Source organism: Melospiza georgiana, chromosome 8, assembly GCF_028018845.1.
Source record: "Melospiza georgiana isolate bMelGeo1 chromosome 8, bMelGeo1.pri, whole genome shotgun sequence".
In the NCBI taxonomy this organism is placed as follows: domain Eukaryota; kingdom Metazoa; phylum Chordata; class Aves; order Passeriformes; family Passerellidae; genus Melospiza; species Melospiza georgiana.
This window is the reverse complement of record NC_080437.1, coordinates 22231590-22250767: the sequence shown is the minus strand read 5'-3', so window position 1 is coordinate 22250767 and position 19178 is coordinate 22231590. Positions and strand designations below refer to the sequence as shown.

Genomic DNA, 19178 nt, shown 5'->3' with positions numbered 1-19178 from the left:
TTGAGGCTCTGCTCTTTCCTCATTGTCAGCTCCCCTCCCAGCTTGTGTGGTGTTCCTTCCTGATCCTGCAGTGGGTTGAGCCAAGTCATTAAACTGACAGAAAATCAGCTTGGCAGTCAAACACAAAAAAAGGCAAAACAAAAAAGGAAAGTTTTTTGGTTTTTTTTCTGCAAGTTTAATAAAGTGAATTATCTCACCATGGGATCAGATGAGCAACAAAATGAGCATAAAAGAGAAGCCAAGACATTCCCTTTCTGGCAGCTCAGTTATAATGTGCAGCCTTTAATCTGTTTTGTACAGAGGTGACAAAGGTTGTGTGAAAATTAATTTTATCACTAAACTTGTTACTGAAAAGCTGGAGCAAAACTTATCCAGGCATCATGCTGTCCATGTGGAGTCAGGCATGATTGTGTTCACAAAGAGCATTATTCCTCAACATTCCTCGACAATTTGTTCCTCTTTAAATTCTACTGGAATAGCTTTTGTCTTTAGAAGGATCCTACAGTTGAACCTGACTGTTTTCCTCAGGGCATCTCTCTTTTGTCATTTATCAGCCTGCTATCACAAATCTGTTACCGCTGTTGTGACACTCCCAGTTTTTCTTTGCCCTCCCTCTACTCAACTAAAACTGTGAACTCCTGGCAAAGACTTTTTTAAACTCTTGAATTTTCTGCATTTTAGTTCTTCATAGCTGTCACTGTTTAGCAATAACTCCCCTACAGGCCGTATTCTTTATTATTATTATTATTTTACAGGTGAAACACTGTTCCTCTCTTTTTAGGATGCTGGTGTTCACAGAAAAGCATGGTATGCTGCTACCTGTGATAGGAAAATGGCAGAAGATGCATTGTACCGATCAAACAAGGTGGGTCACTTTTAAAGAATATCTATTTTATGGGGGAAAACCCCAGAACTTCAAATACAAAAATTTTTAAAAGACAACCAGAAGTATTCAAAGAGCATCAGTTGCCTTCTGAACAGGTCAGAACTGCTGTGCCATGCAAGTACTGTCCAACCTGGAGTTATTGTGGTGACATTTAATTAAGCCAGTTAATGCTGGCTTTCATTGCAACACAAAGTTGCATTAGTGCAACTCAAAGACCAAACCACTACAGAGAAAGCTGCTAGAGAGCTGAGGAAGATCTTACAGCTCATGCACACCCCCTTAAAAGAAATGCAAAGCCCAGTGGCTTTTAAGTGGTCTCCACCACTGTCCAGTGGCTCATGTGGAAACAGCTGTTTGGAAAGGCTGGTGTTGCTATGCCTTTTGAAATAGCAACACTGTGCATTTAGGTATTTGGACAATTTGAATTATCTCAACTATTCTTTGTGCAAAATCTAGTGCCACAGGAGGAAAGAGGAGCATGTAGAGTTGCATCCTCAGCATCAAGTACATTTCCACTCTTGCCTAAGTCCACAGAGGATAAAGGGGCAGAGCATGGGGGCTGTCACCAGGTGAAGGCTGCTGTGAGTTAGTGAGCACTGGGCTACATAGTCAGGAGTGCAGGTGCTTGACTGTGGTGAGCTCCTTTCTACAGCTCTGGAGAAATGGTGTCACCACCTCTCCCTGCTTCCTTCCCTGCCTACTGACACTGATAGAAACTATTCCCTAACAGTCTGTGGATCCCAACAGATGGCTGCCACTGTGTATTTATTTCTTCATTTTCTCTCTTGTTGAGAGAGAGAACAGGCAGCAACAAAGCTGATTCCTAAATGACACCTTCGCAAGCTACTGTTAGCAGGAATACATGCTACTTCTCATCTGCTGCTATTATTTTTCTAATGGGAAAAAAGGGTTCAATGTAAATATAAATCAAAATAAAAGCCAAAAGCAGACTAAGTTGTTGGAAAGAAATGAGCCAAATACACTGACTGCTTTTCTCTCTTTAGGATGGATCTTTTCTAATAAGGAAGAGTTCTGGGCAGGACTCGCGGCAGCCGTATACACTGGTGGTGTTTTACAACAGAAGAGTGTACAACATCCCAATACGATTCATTGAATCAACAAGGCAATATGCACTGGGCAGAGAAAAAAGTGGTGAAGAGGTGAGATGATGTGGGGGTATTTTTCCTAACAGTTTTCAGTTATATACCTTTAATAAGCAAGGACTAAGATACATTGCACTATGACCACAAAGATTCCTCATGTATGAAAATAAAAATATACCCTTCCTAATGACCAATCTGTCAAGCTAGAGAAACCAGTGTTATAACAGCTCCTGTACACTGTAACTAAAACCACAGACCAAATCTGAAACATACTCATAGAGCTGTTTAAATAAAGTTAAAAGGATAAGAGCTGCAGCCACTAGATAAATTTTCTGACTGTTTAGTCCTCCACTTACCTTCTGTCTAAAACTGTAGTTATGCTTCTTGGAAAACTGCAAAGAAGAACAGACGTGCTCAAAAAAACAAAACCCTGCAACACTACTAAAAATGAGAATGACATTACTGTTAGTACTGTTTTCACATAAAGAAAATATTAAACTTTAGCTCTGGAGTGAAAAGATCACTGGTTATCTACTCTGCCACAGAGATAATTACTCTGATAGGAAAACAGAAACTTGGAACACAAATAGCAATGAAAACAGTTCATCACTGCATAGAGTAGGCTTTTCAGCAGTGTGGAAGTAGGCTTGACATAGCCTAATTATCTGCCTCCCAGGCACCAGTTTTGAGATCAGAGGAAATATAATAGCCTGGAGTTCACCTGATCTTCAGCAAAGGGTGAAAAATGACCTCAGGATAAATAGATAGTCCAAAGTTTTTATTTGACCAAAGTCCAAAAAGAAAAGCAACAGCCCTGGCAGATTCTGGATACTAATTTACAGTGACAAACATTAAAACTGTGTAACTAGAACAGGCCTCATAGATGGTTGCCTGTACATGTTACTCCTGGACACAGTCTTCCCTCTGAAGTGGCTGAACCACACCTGCCACAGCTGCTGAGCAGCCAGGCTGCAGCCTACTATACATTAAGGGAAAATGAAATGTCAGTTCACTATGGCCCACAGCAAACCCAGTGGTTCAGTTTCTGCAGGTGGCAGTCACAAATGGAAGGGAGGGGACAGCTGGTGTCTGTAATATCTTCAGCTGTCTAAATCTAATCTGTTTATGACTAAAATCAGAACTAAGTGAAGGATCAGTGCTCTCACTAAAAGGCAAAGCATCTAACTTGGTGACAGGTAGCTTAATTCTCTTCAATTAGATGAGAAGCAAAGATAAAAAGATGCAGTGATTTCTTGCCAATATTATAGCATAAAGGAAGCCAGCACTAATTATTTTTTGTTTTCTTTTTCCAGCGCTTTGACAGTGTTGCTGAAATAGTAGAGAATCATCAGCGCACCTCCCTGGTTCTAATTGACAGCCAAAACAACACAAAAGACTCAACAAAACTGAAATATATTGTAAGAGTTTCTTAATCAAACTGAACTGCTGAAATGAAGACCTCTTTAATCATTTCTTTCAACATACTGAGATGTGGACAAAGTATTAAAAGAAGAAAATCCAAAATTATGGGAAACACTCTTCAAGAGCACCTACAGAGTAGTAAGAAATGCATTTCATAGAGTTCAACCCCACGTCACTTTTATCAGGAAAGTTTAACACAAGAAGCCAAAGCAGACACACTGTCATCTGTGACAACATGGGTATCGAGTCATGGGAAGAACAACTGCATACCACAGCCTCTGACTGCTGTTTGGAGACAGATTTCTTGAAGGACATTTTCATTTTAAAAATGAGAATACCCACAGTGATCTATTCTTTCAATTTATATTTACCACATATCACTGCTTTCAGCAACTTCTTTGTAAAGTGCACAGCCCCAGAAATTAGAGCAACTTGACCTATTGTACCACTGTGCACAAGTTGAAAATAGGACTGGACTTTGATTAGTGGCAATAAATCCACCTGAATGTTTTAGATTTATGGACGTGTTGTACTTTCCGTCAGCTTCACCCTGTTTCACTGATATTTTTGTTTGTATTTTCAAATGTAAAAATAAAATTTAAATATACTGTAAACTCAGTAGTGTATGGAGACTGCTGGACTGCATTTCTGGCACCCTTCCAGCAAGAAAGCATCACTAGTGTTGATTTTTAATGTATATATTTGTATGTGCTCCTTCACAATGTTATGAAAAAGCATCACTTTTTACAACTTTATCTCGTATATATATATATATATTACACACACACACAATTTGGCTTAATGACTTTCAAATCTTTTGTCTTCAAATTGCCTACTGCTGATGACCCAGGCACACTGCATCATTGCTAAATTACTCCTTGCTGAATTACTCTTCATGGAGACACACACAGGAAAAAAAACCACTTTTTTATGTGATAGCCTGTTCTATTCACAGTGGTTATTGTGATTACTGGATACTGTGATTACTGTAATTTTGTGGAAAAAGTAAAATTCCACCAATATTCAAGTGGTAAAAATTAATTTGATGAATGTAGAAATTGCATCAATGAAAAACTTTTAGGAGCAATCGTTAACTAGTTCTAGCAGTGTTTGATTTCACTGGACCTGAAGACTGATCCATCTTAAAGGTATTTTCCAAAACTGACATATAATACACACTTAGTTCATTCTTTTTGTTCCATATAAAGCAGTGTTCTCTAGGATTATATTCAAGGCATTAAAAGCGAGACTGAGTCAAGACCTACAAAGTCTCAGCAAGTCACTTAGCACCATAGGGTGGCTGAATTCTGCAAATACTTTCTTGTGCTTTTGATCAGATACTTCTAAAAGTCATGCAGCTGTCTCCTAGAAAGAACTGTATGCCAGCAGGATTCTCAGCGCATGGCTACCTACATACCTTGAGGCAAGTCAGCTTCTTCCCTCTGCAACACAAGCAACGCTTACCCAAATGTGATGGGATAACACACTGGCAAGTAAGAAACAATGTATACAGACTACACACAGTACTACCTAAGGGCTATGTTTAGTATATTGTTCAGTTGGTATTTTATATTTAACACTATGCCTAATACTACTGAAATGTTTAGAACGTTAAGATTACCAAGTCAAGGTGTAAAAACACAAGGTAGTAGTGTCTGCAAGCTTCATTTACTCTTTCTATATGTGTACTATTATATTATTTAGCTGCTTTAAGTATCACTTTAGAAGCTATTTCAAGCAATACTCACAATGGAAGTACTCTGAAAAAGTAGCCACTGAGTATTTAACTTCCTTTGCATTCATGTAGTCCTTGCCTTTCAATCATGTACTGCACAGTATTTCAACTTGGTACTGTCTGCCAACCTTTCTGTCTTGCTCCTCAAAATCTCTAGATTCTTCATTCTTTCCAAGTTAAGTGTGCACTTTCTCCATCATTCTAGGACCGAGGGGGAAAAAACAGCATGAACAAGGGAAGTTCAAGTGTGTATATTTCATAACAGGGACTAAGTATCACTTTTTTAAAAGGCAATTAGCACTGAGCACTTTAAAACACCGCTGTTCCTGCCCCTCAGCTCTTAAGTGCTCAGCACTACATAGAATATTGTGGTTGACCTACAAATAACAAATTGCTCTAGATAAAGGGGCCAGTTACCTTCATCCTCAAACCTTACTTTAATTTTTATCCATGTTCTACACGATTATAGGGCTACCTTATAGTTTGGACAACAAAACAAGGCAGGGAGCTGATAGGTAACACAACCTTCCACAAAATAATCCAATCAGCCTGAAATGAGAACTTTTTAGGCACTATTTAGGCAAAATAAGGCTCGTTGGGGGAGCCTCCCCCAACAAACACACAAAACACACCAGTACATTATCACCTACTTCACTACACTTGGTGTTTTGTACAGGAACAAAGGCACCAGACTGGTTACTCTGTTTTCCATACTCCAGCTAGATCTGTTCTAGTTTGGCAGGACTTTGGTGCAGACATACCACGAAACAAAGTTTTATCTGGAGAAGGTTTAAGCAAGTTTCAGGTATTGCACCAAGCTACCATTTCCTACATTCCGGACATAGAATAAATTGGCACTCAGGATGAAGCCTGCTGAGTTAAAAATCCCAGTGCTGTGGGCTGAAAAGCCATTACAGAATGCAGGAAATGGTGACTTGGTGTGGCTGTTGCAGTGCCAGCAGTCATCTCCAGGTAAGAGGTATATCAAGTCTGACCTGACAAACACAGCAACACACCCCTCCCCTCATCTTTCTTTGATATTGTGATACTGTTTGCTAATTTCCCTTCCATATATCATTCACTGAATAGTTAAAACAAAACAAACAAAAACCAAAAAACTCCCAAAACCTCACACCAAAAAACCACACACCCACAAACAACCCGTAAACCAAGAACTAAAAATGAATTCTTTTGTCTGAGAACTCAGGGCAAGTGTCATATTTAATAATACACAAAGGAGAAGTGTTGTCTGCCTACCTGATACAGAGAGTACAATGAGTACTGCATATCATTCCTGACAATGTTGCTCCATGAAAGGAATAAGAACCTGCATTCTCAAAAATCCAAGTGTTCAAAGACACAAGGTACAAAACTCCATTCTTCCTTCAATCAAAAGCAGCAGCAGCAAAAAGAGATTATTAGGAAGCATTGTTAGGAAAAAAAAGCGTGTCACATAACAACATAAAGGTGTGTCACGTAATAACAGCTCTGTAACAAATTTTTATTAAAACACTGGAATTACTGAGGAGGGGCACCATGACTTACTGATGAATGCACATCTTGCCAAGAACACATAATGGGATCGATTTTAGGCCTCTTCAAGTTTGTACAAATAGTTGATAACCTTGTGCTTGCACCTCTCTTTGTATGTCCCAAAACAATAACATCAATTTAAGGTTTATCTTGCTATTTGCAATGTTACAAACTATTAAAATGTTATGGTTGCATAGTGAAGCACTCAAAATCAAGATAATTCAAGTTACCTGTGCAACCTTGCCACATCAGTTATGTCCATTACAATACAAGCATTAGATATACAATCAGTGAATATTTTTCCACATGGACTTTTCACTTGGTTCATGCAATACTTCAAGGATAAATCGTAGCTGTATAATGAAAAACTGTGGTTTGTAGGATATTTGTAGAATACCTTTCCCCAGTTACTGAAAATGCTGAGAAATGCACCAACATTGCAGAAGTCAGCCAGTAAAAAGGTGGCTTCATACAATTAAAGTAGTTGAACTGAAGAACTGAACATATCTTCCCCGCATCTTCTACCACACCATATACTGCAACACAGGTCAGATCACTTCAATCTAATTTTCTCCTGATGGTAATTAATTGTGATCTTAATTTCAGTGAAGGCCCACCTGAGTTTTTCTGAAACCTGATCTGCAGAAATGCCAAACTCTAAGAACCTCAAACAATGCACTATGAAAAAGGTCGTAAGAATAAAATTATATATTTGGAACAGTACTTGAGCAACCTGTACTAAATAATATGAGGACTTAATTAAGGGTGGAGAAACAAAATACTGAATTGCTACCCAGGAGGAAGCAAAAATTCTCTGCACTGAATGAGATGGATGTCCATGGAAAAAGTGACACATGACAATTAATTAAGATTGTATAAAGCAACCTTATTTCAACATTTCCTAGCTTTACAATGTTTTCACAGTACCATTTAAGGTCAATTCATACAAAAATAAACAAGTTAGAAAAATATTCCAGTGACAGTTGTCACTCTCATGCTTCATCAATACAGAGAAAACCCCCTAATGCTACAGCAGAACTTCCACCTCAATGCTAAGTAATTGTTAATAAAGACTGGTCATCCTCACTGAAATTGCACCAAGTAGGTTTAGAAAAAACTTCACGTATATTTTTTCCAAAGGCGGCAAAGGCAATGTCCAAAATTTGCGAGTTCAATTTCAGAGTTTACAGAAGAGCAAGCAGAAGCAGACAATAGATCCTTGTAGACAAAAAAGCTTAACATGTTTTTGTCCTTTCCTAACACTGTTTCTTTCCAACCTGCTTCCTCACCACTACACTGGTCTTCTTCAAAGTTCCTAGCTAAATTAACATCAGAGCTCAAGTCCATTGTGCAGCGCAAAATGATTCAGTTTAGGCACACAACACATGCCAACTGTGGATTAATTCACCCAAAGGATGCTGCCTTGACTGCTTCACTTGTCTTCCATATACAACTCACCAGATGCAAGGCTAGTGTGCATCTTCCTGCCAACACACAAATCAGGAAAGAAAAATTTATCTAATCACTGAAGCAATTGTTTTTAAGCAATTTGAACACTTTTTAAAACATAAGTTGAATTCAGGTTAGTGGTGACATGCCTGTGACATCCATGACTTCCTACTGTTTCATTGGTAGCAAGCAACCTTCATTTTCATCAGTAACAGAAAACTACTTGGGCTTGCATACAATCTAAACCCCAGGATTTAAATGCCCCAGTCCTCTCCAAGCCTACTGTTCAATTTTGACAGCTTTTCCATCAATACTTTATGAAGCTGGCTTACACCTTCATACTTGGGCAAAAGGTGCCAGCCATATGGTAAGAGCAGTCCCACATTAGACTGAAACTTCGAGCCTACAGAGGTTCATGAAGAACCTGGAGCACAAAGCCTCAAGACATTATTACTGCAGATAATAACAACCTTCATCTCTATATGCTCAGTCACTATGGTTAAGAGGTCTTTTGCTGACATGCCCTTGTATAAAGACTAAAAACTGTAATGCATAGACTCTTCCTTCATTATCTCTAAAACTGAAAGTAGAAAGCAAGCAGGCTGCTAAGAACATTACACTTCCAGCTGATAAAATATGGGATTAACAACTCGAGCCTTGGTTTAGCCAAATCCCTGGTGCCCCAAAAGGCAGTATATCTGAATAAGCAATAGCAGAAAACATTAAATCATTATGGGGACAAATTACATCCACCTGAAATAAAGCTATGAAGCAATTACAAGCCTAAAATGGTGCTCTGCACCTCCCCACATCCTGACCATCCCTATAAGGTTTGTGGCAGACATAACAAGATAGGAACATTTTCTATAAATGCTCAGTCATATGCTGTAAACACAAGTTATAGCAAATTTAATAGTGACAAAATCAATACAGATTAGGAATGTTCACCATTCTTAAACACCACATACATTATGAATATATATACTGTATATTTTCAATTGATTTCATTCTGACTCACCGTATTAACACAATCATAATATGTTTTATTAATTTATATGAAAAATACTTCACTAAGAAAGTAGACAAACTGCACAGAAATAGTACAAGTGTCATGTGCATAGCAATATAGCTTAAAGCATTCACATATGGCTTTGTTTAAATGAAACTGGGGGGGAATGGCCCTATACAGACCCAAGGTTACACAGTCAACATAATGTAAACTGCTTCACATCTTTGAGGCACTTGCTAATAATAGTGTTCAATCCCTGAAAAACAAAATCAAGAGCTAATAAGTGAAAATAACAAAAATCCCAGGATAACAGCTGTGTATTTTTGAAAATATTTAAAAAATTGGTTTTAGTAGTGCATGCACAGAACTGAAAAACTGGGGGGAAGGATGTAATTTCTGTGCAAGAATTATACCAAGTAACTTGAAAAGTATAAAAATATTTACATGTTTAGGGATTTTAAGTATGTACAGAACAAGGGCCCTGAAGACTTATTCTATAGAATAAAAATATAGCACATGATAGCAGTAATAAAAATAATATATATTTTCATGGAATTGTATTTGCAGTTAGTTACAAGTTATTTAAACCACAACGTTCTTTGATCTTTCTCCAATCTGATGGCAATAAGGAATACACTCTTTCTTGTATAACACAAGAACTTTGCATACTTTTTCAACCTCAGTTACAATACTGACATAGAAAACAGAATGACTTGTGTATCCTAATCCAGCTGGGGTGCTTTTTTAAACTTTAATGACTATTTTCTTCACTGGTCATCACTTCATTAATGAATTCCAATCTCGAGTAGCCTCCATCAGATGCCTCTGTCCATGTCCGACCCAATTATCCTGATTGTCAAATATTCTACCACAAAACCAGCAGCTAAACTTAGCTTTCAAGGTATTATTTGAGGTAGTTTTCACAATCTGGTAATTGTTTTTGCTAGTCTTTTTCAGTGTCAATTTTAAGACAAATCTTTCTTTTACAGGGTTAAGGGGTTTTATTGTCCTGTATCTTTTCTGAGAAAAATTATCAGTAGTTACATCCGAAGGATTGCGAAAGTCTGGTTGCAGAAGAGCTTCAACGGTTCTTTTTGACAATAAAACCTTAAGAACATGTCCCTTAAATTTAGCAATAGTTTTCATTACATTTACAACTTCTGGAACATCTGCATCAGGATGGTTTAGCACAACAACTGGTTGATTTCTCCGAGGGCATTTTACAAGCTGGTTAGAATTAAAAGGAAGCAATTTCAAAGTCCTTACAGTTTTTTTTGATGCCCTTGGTTTGTAAGGGCTACCTGATTCACTAACAATTTCATCTTGATTCTTTTCTTTACACTTTCTGTGCAACATTGCTTTCTTTCTAGGAGGTTCTGGGCAACTAGCCTTCCGTTTACGTTTGAAATTCTTGTTTCTTTGCCCACCCACAGTTCCCGAACTTTTAGATCCAGCTTGTTTTAAACCAGGTTTTATTTTTGCAGTTCTGTTTTGGGTGCTCCATGTGGACTTTTGAGAACCAGAGTTATTCCTCTTGTTAGCAGCTATTACTTGCATACTCTCGATAGAACATTTCTGCAAACGCATCCCTGCAGATTTAGCAGAATAAACAGGTTCTACAGGAGGAACATGACATGCTGGATTAGAGCTTGCCAAAGAGGCATTTGCTGGCATTAACCCACTTGGTAAGTTTAAGGCATCATTAAAACTAAGATTAGTTTGTTTCTGTGCTAGTGCAGGAGTAAGGGACTGCAAGTTATCCACCTGTAGTGAGGGCACCGAGTTCCTTACTGACTGAGTGTTATCAGACAGTGTATCTGAAGTACGAGTTCTTATTTTCAGCAAAGGCTGTTGTTGCATGGCTCCAGTTTTCTTTGGTTGACAATTCCAATGAGCATTATCCTGAAAAAAAATTGGTTTATGAACTACAGGCTTGTTTGGTGTCAAACATTGCAGAAAATCTCCCTGCTGTCCATCAGGCGAAAGTGCATAAACGTGTTGTTCCTGTTTAATTTCCTGTTGTCTTACTGACTCCAAAGACCCAAAGGCAGCATCCTGGTGCTCTGGTAACACCTTCACAGAAGAAGTTGCCTTCACAGACGACTCTGATGAGTTTGGAACTACAAGAGCTGCTTTGAATGGCATACAGTCATTTATTGTACCACATACTTCCTCATGACAGGAACTTCTTAAATTTCTAAAATGGCCATTTTTCCCCTTCACTTCTGAAGGCGGTATTTTCCCAAATTCTCTGGACGCAACTCCCCCTAAAACCTGAGAACTATCATTAGCGGCATTTGCAACTGTTCCAACTGCCCCACTAAAAGTCAAAATCATTCCAGGTCCTTTATTTGAAACACAAGATGCAGGTACACCTTTAGTAACATCTGATGAACTGGTTGATGGAAGAGATTTTCCTGACACCATCTGCTGCCTAGATTGGTTAGAAAGGTGGAAAGGAACGAAAAATCGTGACGGAAGGGACTGAACAAAAAGGGCTTTCTTTTGTTCCTGAAGAACAGGCAAAACTGGTGAAAAGCTGTTTTGAGGATTTTGAGTTGCAGACAGTACTTTATCTTTTACTACCTGCTGTGTAAACTCATCTGTAGGAGTTTTTAGCAATGTACCAACACCTGGAGTTCTGGATAATTTGTCCACATCCTGTGAATCAAGTGATGTTTTGGGTGTCTGTCTTTCTCTCCCACAACATGTACCTTCATTTGTGCTACATCTTGTGTTGAACTCTCTCCTACATAAAGGGAAGCGTACATTAGGTGGAGGCCTCTGAAAACCACACACAGTTGCAGAGCTTTTTAAACACACACAGGCTGCACTCCCAGTCTCAGGACCAGAAAGCAGCTTATCAGAACAAAGTTGGACACAGTTAGTCTTGCTGTGAAACTCCTGCTGAGAGGCTGTTTTTACTTTTAACACATCTTGCAGTAATTGGTTTATCTCAGGCGATAAATAATTAGCTGCCTGCTCACTTTGCAATGAGAAAACAGATGTGATTTTAGGCATTAAGAAAGAGTTAACACCATCAGAGGCATTTTCCTGGAATTTCTCAGCTACGTTCTGAAAGCCTTGCTCTAGGTTAGTGTCCAAATACTGTCGGCCATTATGCTTGTCCTCTGTAAAAAACGCGCTGTCAACACCACATTGAGATTGGCTTTTAAAAGACACAGAGTTATTCTTAGTGTTTATGTGTTTGTAAGTTTTATTAATATTTGATTGGGCTGACACAACTTTCTCTGCTTTCAAACCTTTCATTGACTCTGAATGTGAAGATGGAAGTTCATTTCCAGAGTTTTGATAAGAACCGCTTTTGCTAAATTCTCTGTACCTGTCATCTGTTGACGTCCAAATGCTACATGGATTATCCAAAGAGTCCACTTTGGAATAGTTGTGAAAAGACAACAACCCTTCATTAGATGAATCCACTGAGGTTGAATAACAGAGATTATTAGTTCCATTGCTATTATTCAGGCCACCATTTTGCATTTTCAGTTCAGGAAAGTAGGGCATTTTCATAGGGTCATAATGAAGGGTATTTGTAATAGCGGGTGATAATACCTGAGGATGACTTGAAGGACGAAAGCTTCCCCATGAGATACCAGTTTGAGCTCCAACTTTTGTTACTGCTTCATGTGGAGGTACAGTTGAGTCCAGCTTCACTGGCAAACAATTTGGACCTTTTCCTTCAGCTATATTAGAAGGTGCTACAGTTTCAGAAACACTCCTACCATATGACAAGTAGTTATTTTGTTTTTCCACTTTTGTTTTTCCTGAATGAGGAGCAGGACAGGAAAACGGAGGGGAAGTTAATGGATGAACACAATTGTTCTTTAAAGTCGACTGATCACTTACATGTGGTATAGCACCTGAAGACAAGCCACAGGGATCAGCAGTCTGTAGCAAAGGAGTTGCAGAACCATCTTTAACAGGATCAACTTTATGACCCAACAAACAGTCATTTTGCTTACTTGTAGGTAGTAATTTTATAACAATATGTTGTTTTCCATCTACCATTTTAAAGCCCATAAATTTCGCACTGTAATTTGCTGGTACAGATATTTTATTGTTTTTAAACATCAATACTGTTGGCCCATGAACAGCACTTTTCAATAATCCCAGGCCATAACTTGTGCCATCATCTGCCTTATTGTATTGTGCAGTAGTAGCAGAGAGCATTCCACCCATGAAATGACGCTTTTCCGTGTATTTACCTTGATGTTTCTCTTCACTTGTTTCCACGTCTCTCACACACTGATTCAGCTCCTCAGCATTTGGCTGAATTTTATTTACACTTCTTAGCACTTGTGTATTTTCTTCTCCAGCACTGTCACTTCCACTGCTTATCTTCTTCCGTCTCCAGAGTGGTTTTTTTGATGCTCCCATTTTATACCTCCTTAACACAAGCTTCAGTCCTGCTGGAGTCTTTACTATTCTTTTTTCATATTTATCCTTTTCCAGTTTTTCTTTTGCAATTAAGTGGTCTCTGTGTAAAGCTATGATGTGTTTTAAAAGATAATCTTTCCGTGATGTGCTGTAACTGCAGTAAGGACAACCAAAAGAAAACATACTGGTATGAACAAGCAGATGATTTTGGAGCTCCTCTTCTGTAAAGTTTTCTTGATGGCATTTTCCACATTTATAGGGAATCTCCTTATGTTTGTGAATGTGCTGAACAAACGTACCCACATCATAGGTAGAAAACCCACATTTTTCACACTGGAAGTGTCCATTTACACAATGCTTTGATATGAAGTGTTTTGTCAAAGCCAACAAAGTGTATATCTGCTCATCATTACAGAGCTCACATTTTACTAAAGTGCTACGATGGATGCGTCTGTGCTGTTTAAACGACTGAAAGTCATTAGCTGAGAAGCTGCACATCTCACAAGGATACAGAGGCAACTCACCATAGTGTAACAGCTGAAAATGTTTCTGTAGGTCATTTGGGCTGTATCTAATGTTATCCTTGCACTTCGTACAAGTGAAATTCAGTATTTTTGCTGCAGTTTTAAATCCTTCTTCAAATTGCACTTCTGGTTTAATTTGCAAGTGGCTTCCTTCTGAACAACTGAGATTGCTTCCACTAATTTTCTCAAGACTTAAGGATTTCCTAGCAGTTCGCTGCTTACACTGAAAGAGTTTTCTAAACCTATCAACTTCATGTTTCATTAATACTTCATTTGGAATGTTCACCTTGGGCAATTCAATCTTCACGTTTTTTAGTCCATAAGTGAGATTGATATCTAAAATTGCTGGTTGAATTGTCATACTTGAAGGATCACTCACCAGTTCTTTCTTCAAAGTAATGTCTGTAGAAAAATTCTTCATAGCATTGTGTTGTAAGACACTGATTTGCTTTCTGTCGCAAAAGAAGTGTTCCTGTTCAGATGACATGATTTTAGGCTCTACTTTTCTTTACATGAATTCTTGAGATTTAGTCTTACTTCCGGCAGCAAATGAGACAACTGCACCAAGTTACTCTCAAAGCTCTACAACTTCCCCATTTCATTCTCCTGAAATTAAAAAACAAACAAAGCAAATAATTACTCTTAAAACTAATGCAATTAGAACACCTATTACAATTCACTAACAAATATATGCCAATCTCTGAAGTTGTTAATTTTTATAATATTACTCAAGGGGTGAAAAAAAAAAAGATGAGGAAAAAAACCTATTACAGTATAACCTCTGTTTGTTTGTGTTGGGGGTGTTTGTTGGTTTGTTACTTGGTGGGTTTTTTTAAAAAAATAAATAAAATATGAAAAATATGTTTTAAAGAACATCTACTGAAAGATACATGTCATCAAATTTTGGGTTTCTCCCACCCTGTAGGCATAAAGTCCGAAGACCTACTTTTTTTAAATGAAGCCTGTGTTTATTACTTATTTGATTTCATGCAAATAAATCAAATAAGTAATAAATCAGTTGGGATTTCATGCAAATAAAACCACTCCTTTGTGACATGCCACTAACTGAAGTATTAAAAAGAAGTCAAAATCTACAGAATTTTACATTTTTATTACTCAAGTGCGCTACTCTATTAGTTACTATTGTGCTTAAAAAGGAAAGAAAGTAAAATCAGAATCTGACAAAAGATCCACTTCACCAATGGAGATATGACCTTTACCAACATTAAAAACCAATCAAACTGACCTACAATGAATTTTTCACATGCCTACCTTTAGTACCACACAAGTCTGAATCAGTCAACAGATACAAGTTCTCAGGTTTCTCATTGCATGTTCCTGGGTACATGTTAATATTTTCAGTGCATGACTGACCACAGTACCCCTCTATGGATTAAAAGGCTCAAACAGTTATGGTCAGCATCACTGTCTCACTACAGATTTCATGTCACTGTTTCCATAACAATTTATATCAGCTCAAGTCTATGTCTGAACAACACTCCTGCACAGAATGTGGACACAGAATCAGCAGAATTGGAACAGCAGCAAAATTAACGTAAATTCTGAAAAGCAACACTGGAAAGGAAGAACTGTTTCTTTACTAGTATAACACTTTTTACTAAAAAACTTTTTTTTGCAGTACAAGTCCCAAAGTCACTTTCTTCTTTCCTAACAAAAGTTAGTAAATCGTTAGCTGAAGTCTGATTAGTGAATTTCTCCCCACTCCTCAGGGGCTCGCCCTGAAGCAGCACAGACTTGCAACTCATTAGATCATCGTATCTACTCACATTCAAACTGAAAGAATGATCACACCCTCACTGTGAATAAATGCAAGGGCTGCTTCTAGATCTCCAAGCCATCATAAGCATTGGCCCTAAGATCTTTCAAATATTTTCCCACAGTCCTGGGAGAAGGAAGTATCTAGCATTAGACATGCAAATACCTGACAAAGAAAATGGAGATTGAAAATTTTCAACTCCATGTTCTTGTATCATGTAGCAAGAAAAGCAACCTTTTAAAGCACATCCTTTAATGCCTTTCTTTAGAGAAGATACTAGCACTTCAGCACAATTCTTGAAAATAATAAATACAACAGACTTCAACACTAGACACGGACTCTAATATCAAGTAAATTCACCTAACTGTGTTCTCCAGCTATGAGACCACCAAGACTTCAATTACACATCTGACATCCAAAAAAAAAAAAAAACCAAACCCAAAAAACACCCCAAAACAACAAACCACAGAGACAGACACTCCCTCCTCAGAATCTCTCCAAATGGAAACACTTTGGGTACAGGACTTTAGGACTTTTATTCTTCTTTTAACTCAACGACACACTCCCCATCTTCCACACAGATGATTAATATTTGGGATATTACCCAGCTTTGAGCCCTGAGAAAAGAACACCTCATGTGCATATTATTCCATTTTCACCAAAAGAGTACTGCATTAAAATGCGTTCTCTTGCCAATGGTATATCCCTTATTTGAATAGAAGCAAGCTGAACTTCCTCATAAAGAATAAGTAACTAAAAATTATTTGGATTTGTTTGCTTGAACAACATTTTAAGACACGGGCGCAACACAAAGATTACAGCTTGCATGATGCAATACATCATCCTGCTGGTAGCTGCCCATCCCTCAGGTCAGAAGGTTACACTGCCAGACACTGAAACCTGGAGTATGTTTACAATAAAAACTATAGAAATCAGAAGTGGGTAAAGTGCTGCAGAGAACAAGGCTCAGGCTTTCAATACCAAGCCAATGTGGTCCTCAACTGGGCAACACAGATCTAAGATCCCCTTTAATTAACAAACCTTATACTTAATTTTATTATTTTTGGGTAGTATGCAACAATCAACAAGCTCCTGGAGCATGACAAATAAAAATATTTACTTGAAACAATCCTTAAAAAAAAAGGGCTTTCTCTTATCCCAGGGATCTCTAAAGGAATATTTTCAAAGCAGTCTGACTTACGTGTTAAGAAAATACTTGACTTCAATTCTCCAACAGCTGGGTATTTTCCACACACACAGAAGAGGTAAGATTGCAAGACTCAGACAAGGCCACAGTCAGGAGAAATACTAGAAAAAGTTCGGGAAACATAAGAAAAGGTATTTTAAATGGTGTAAATACAAGCAATAACTGAAAGAATAAGCTGAAAAGCCCATGTCCCTCAGAAATTTACATTATGTGGATTTTTACCACATTGAAGACAAGAATATACACCAACTTTTCTCTCACAGAGCACCATCAAATGCAATACCAATACTGTATATATACACAATATAACAATGCCTATTTTACCTTAGATTTGCCACTACAACTCAGGCATTTATAGCTGGGAAACATAAGCACATGATAACTTAAAAACAGTACAGAAAGAAGTGACTGGTATCTCAGTCCATCAGATTTTAACCTGAACTTAAAAGGCACTTACCTTTTTTCAAGCAAAAAATTTAATGGCAAAGACCTAACCATAGATTTCTATAAAGTTGCTCAAAAGCCTGGGAAAGAGGCAGAATATTACATTCACAGTATCTGAAACCAGTACGTAGATTTAAATGCAGTTAAAATGAGTACCAACATTGAAAATACATAAGCATGTGCCACAGCTAACTCTCAGTCAAAAAATTCCCCAAACCACTAATAACAAGGATAAGCAACCACTTGAGGCTCTCAGCCACAATTTTCTTCCCTCAAAAATGCTGCAATTTGTCCATATTTCGTTTTAAAAAGTACAGATAAGAAGTTTAAGGTATATATTTTGATCTAGAAAGAAATTGCAGATAGCAGTTGGACACTGCTAAATTAGGTAACTTTTACAGTTTTTCCATTTCAAACTACATTCAAAATAGGTATCCCAGCAGGCAGGATCTTCAAGATTTCTGAAGAATTTTCGGCTTATTTAAATTCTATTAAATAAATAAATAAATAAAATTATACTGAAGTATATCCCATGCCCAGTTCCATTCTGTGTGTCTGCAAATTTAGAGTGGCGCCTTAATCTCTCCCCAGACCGGGACACAGGCAGGAACTCACAAAACTGGATCTTATGAAACGCACAGAGCTGGAGCAGTCAGACACAACCCGAACAGCAATGTTTTAGTAAAAAAAAAAAAAAAAAAAAAAAAAGAAAAAAAAATCACCGAAGCGCTCTCAGAGTTCACACACACAGACTGCCCGTGCCACAGGGCGAACCTGCCTTTTACAAACACAGAAGCCGAACGCGGCGGCGACACGCGGCCAGCGCCGGCCCCGGGCGGGCTGACACTGCCCCCGCCCGCCGGGGCAGCAGCGGTGCCCAGGAGCAGGCAGGGGCTGCGGCGGGACAAAGCGCGGGGCCGAGCGACGAGGCGGCAGCAGCTCGGGAGCTCCGTCTGACCGCGGGCACGGCAGCGGGCGCTGGGGCACGGACGAGCGAGGCGCGTCCCTGCCCGGCTCCTCCTCGGGAGCCCCGCGGCAGCGCCGCCCCCGCCCGCACGGCCCCGGGGCGGCCGCAACTCTCGGCGCGCAGCCCGGCGGAGGGATACGGTCCCACAGCCGGCCCGGCGGCTGCACACGAGGCCATTTGTGCCCGGTCCCGCCGCCCCGGGCGCGCCCCGCGGTCCCGCCCGCCCCCAGCCCCGGCTGCCCCGCGAGGCTCCCGCTGCCGGCGAGCGCGGACTATTTAATGTCTCAGCCGCACCACGGGGCACAGTCCCGTCCCGTGCCGCCGCGGCCACTCGCGCCCCCTGCCTGCTCCGAGCCGCTCCGGACCGTCCCTCTCGCCCCGCGCGGGGCCTCCTCGCTCCCCGCCCGACAACCCCCGCGGAGTTACCTCGGGTACCGCCACCGTCCGGCGAGGCGCTGCCGGCCGCCATCACAGTTTCCATCCGGGGACTGCCGGGTGCGAGCCCGGATGAGGGGCGGCCGCGGCGGAGGGATACGCGTTCACCTGAGGGATGGGCGGACGGCGGCCGACGAGGCCCAAGGGGGAGGAGCGGGCGGGGCGGTCCCGGCAGGTCCGGCTGCGTTCCGCCGGCTCGTCCCACTCCCCGTCCTCCTTCTCCTCCTGGGATGGGGGCCTTGGGCACATGGCACGGCCGGGGAACGGCCCGCCCGCTCCGCCCGTCGGT

The 19178-nt window shown here is 39.8% G+C and overlaps 2 protein-coding genes across 7 annotated transcripts in view; one reads left to right on the top strand and one right to left on the bottom strand.

Moving 5' to 3' along the window:
• Nucleotides 1-4025, top strand: part of BLNK (B cell linker) — an 89655-nt gene extending 85630 nt beyond the window's left edge. For 5 of the 6 annotated variants that reach the window (XM_058029098.1, XM_058029097.1, XM_058029100.1 and 2 more), the window contains 3 exons: nt 782-865; nt 1891-2046; nt 3303-4025. In XM_058029098.1, coding sequence (XP_057885081.1) covers nt 782-865; nt 1891-2046; nt 3303-3422 — 360 coding nt within the window. In that variant the 3' untranslated portion in view covers nt 3423-4025. Of the gene's footprint in view, nt 1-755; nt 866-1890; nt 2047-3302 lie in introns of those variants that run through there. The other variant, XM_058029103.1, reaches the window with a different exon arrangement.
• A 4642-nt stretch (nt 4026-8667) lies between these two features.
• On the bottom strand, nt 8668-18967 carry ZNF518A (zinc finger protein 518A). Its single transcript, XM_058029588.1, has 3 exons — nt 18881-18967; nt 17038-17144; nt 8668-14665 (listed from the first exon to the last, which is right to left on the bottom strand). The coding sequence occupies exon 3, from the start codon at nt 14544-14546 to the stop codon at nt 9915-9917; it is 4632 nt and encodes a 1543-aa protein (XP_057885571.1). The 5' UTR covers nt 14547-14665; nt 17038-17144; nt 18881-18967; the 3' UTR covers nt 8668-9914.
• Between the last annotated feature and the right edge of the window lie 211 nt (nt 18968-19178).

What these genes read in the sequence shown, in the direction of transcription:
- ZNF518A (XM_058029588.1), bottom strand. Translation starts at nt 14,546, where the DNA reads ATGTCATCTGAACAGGAACACTTCTTTTGCGACAGAAAGCAAATCAGT.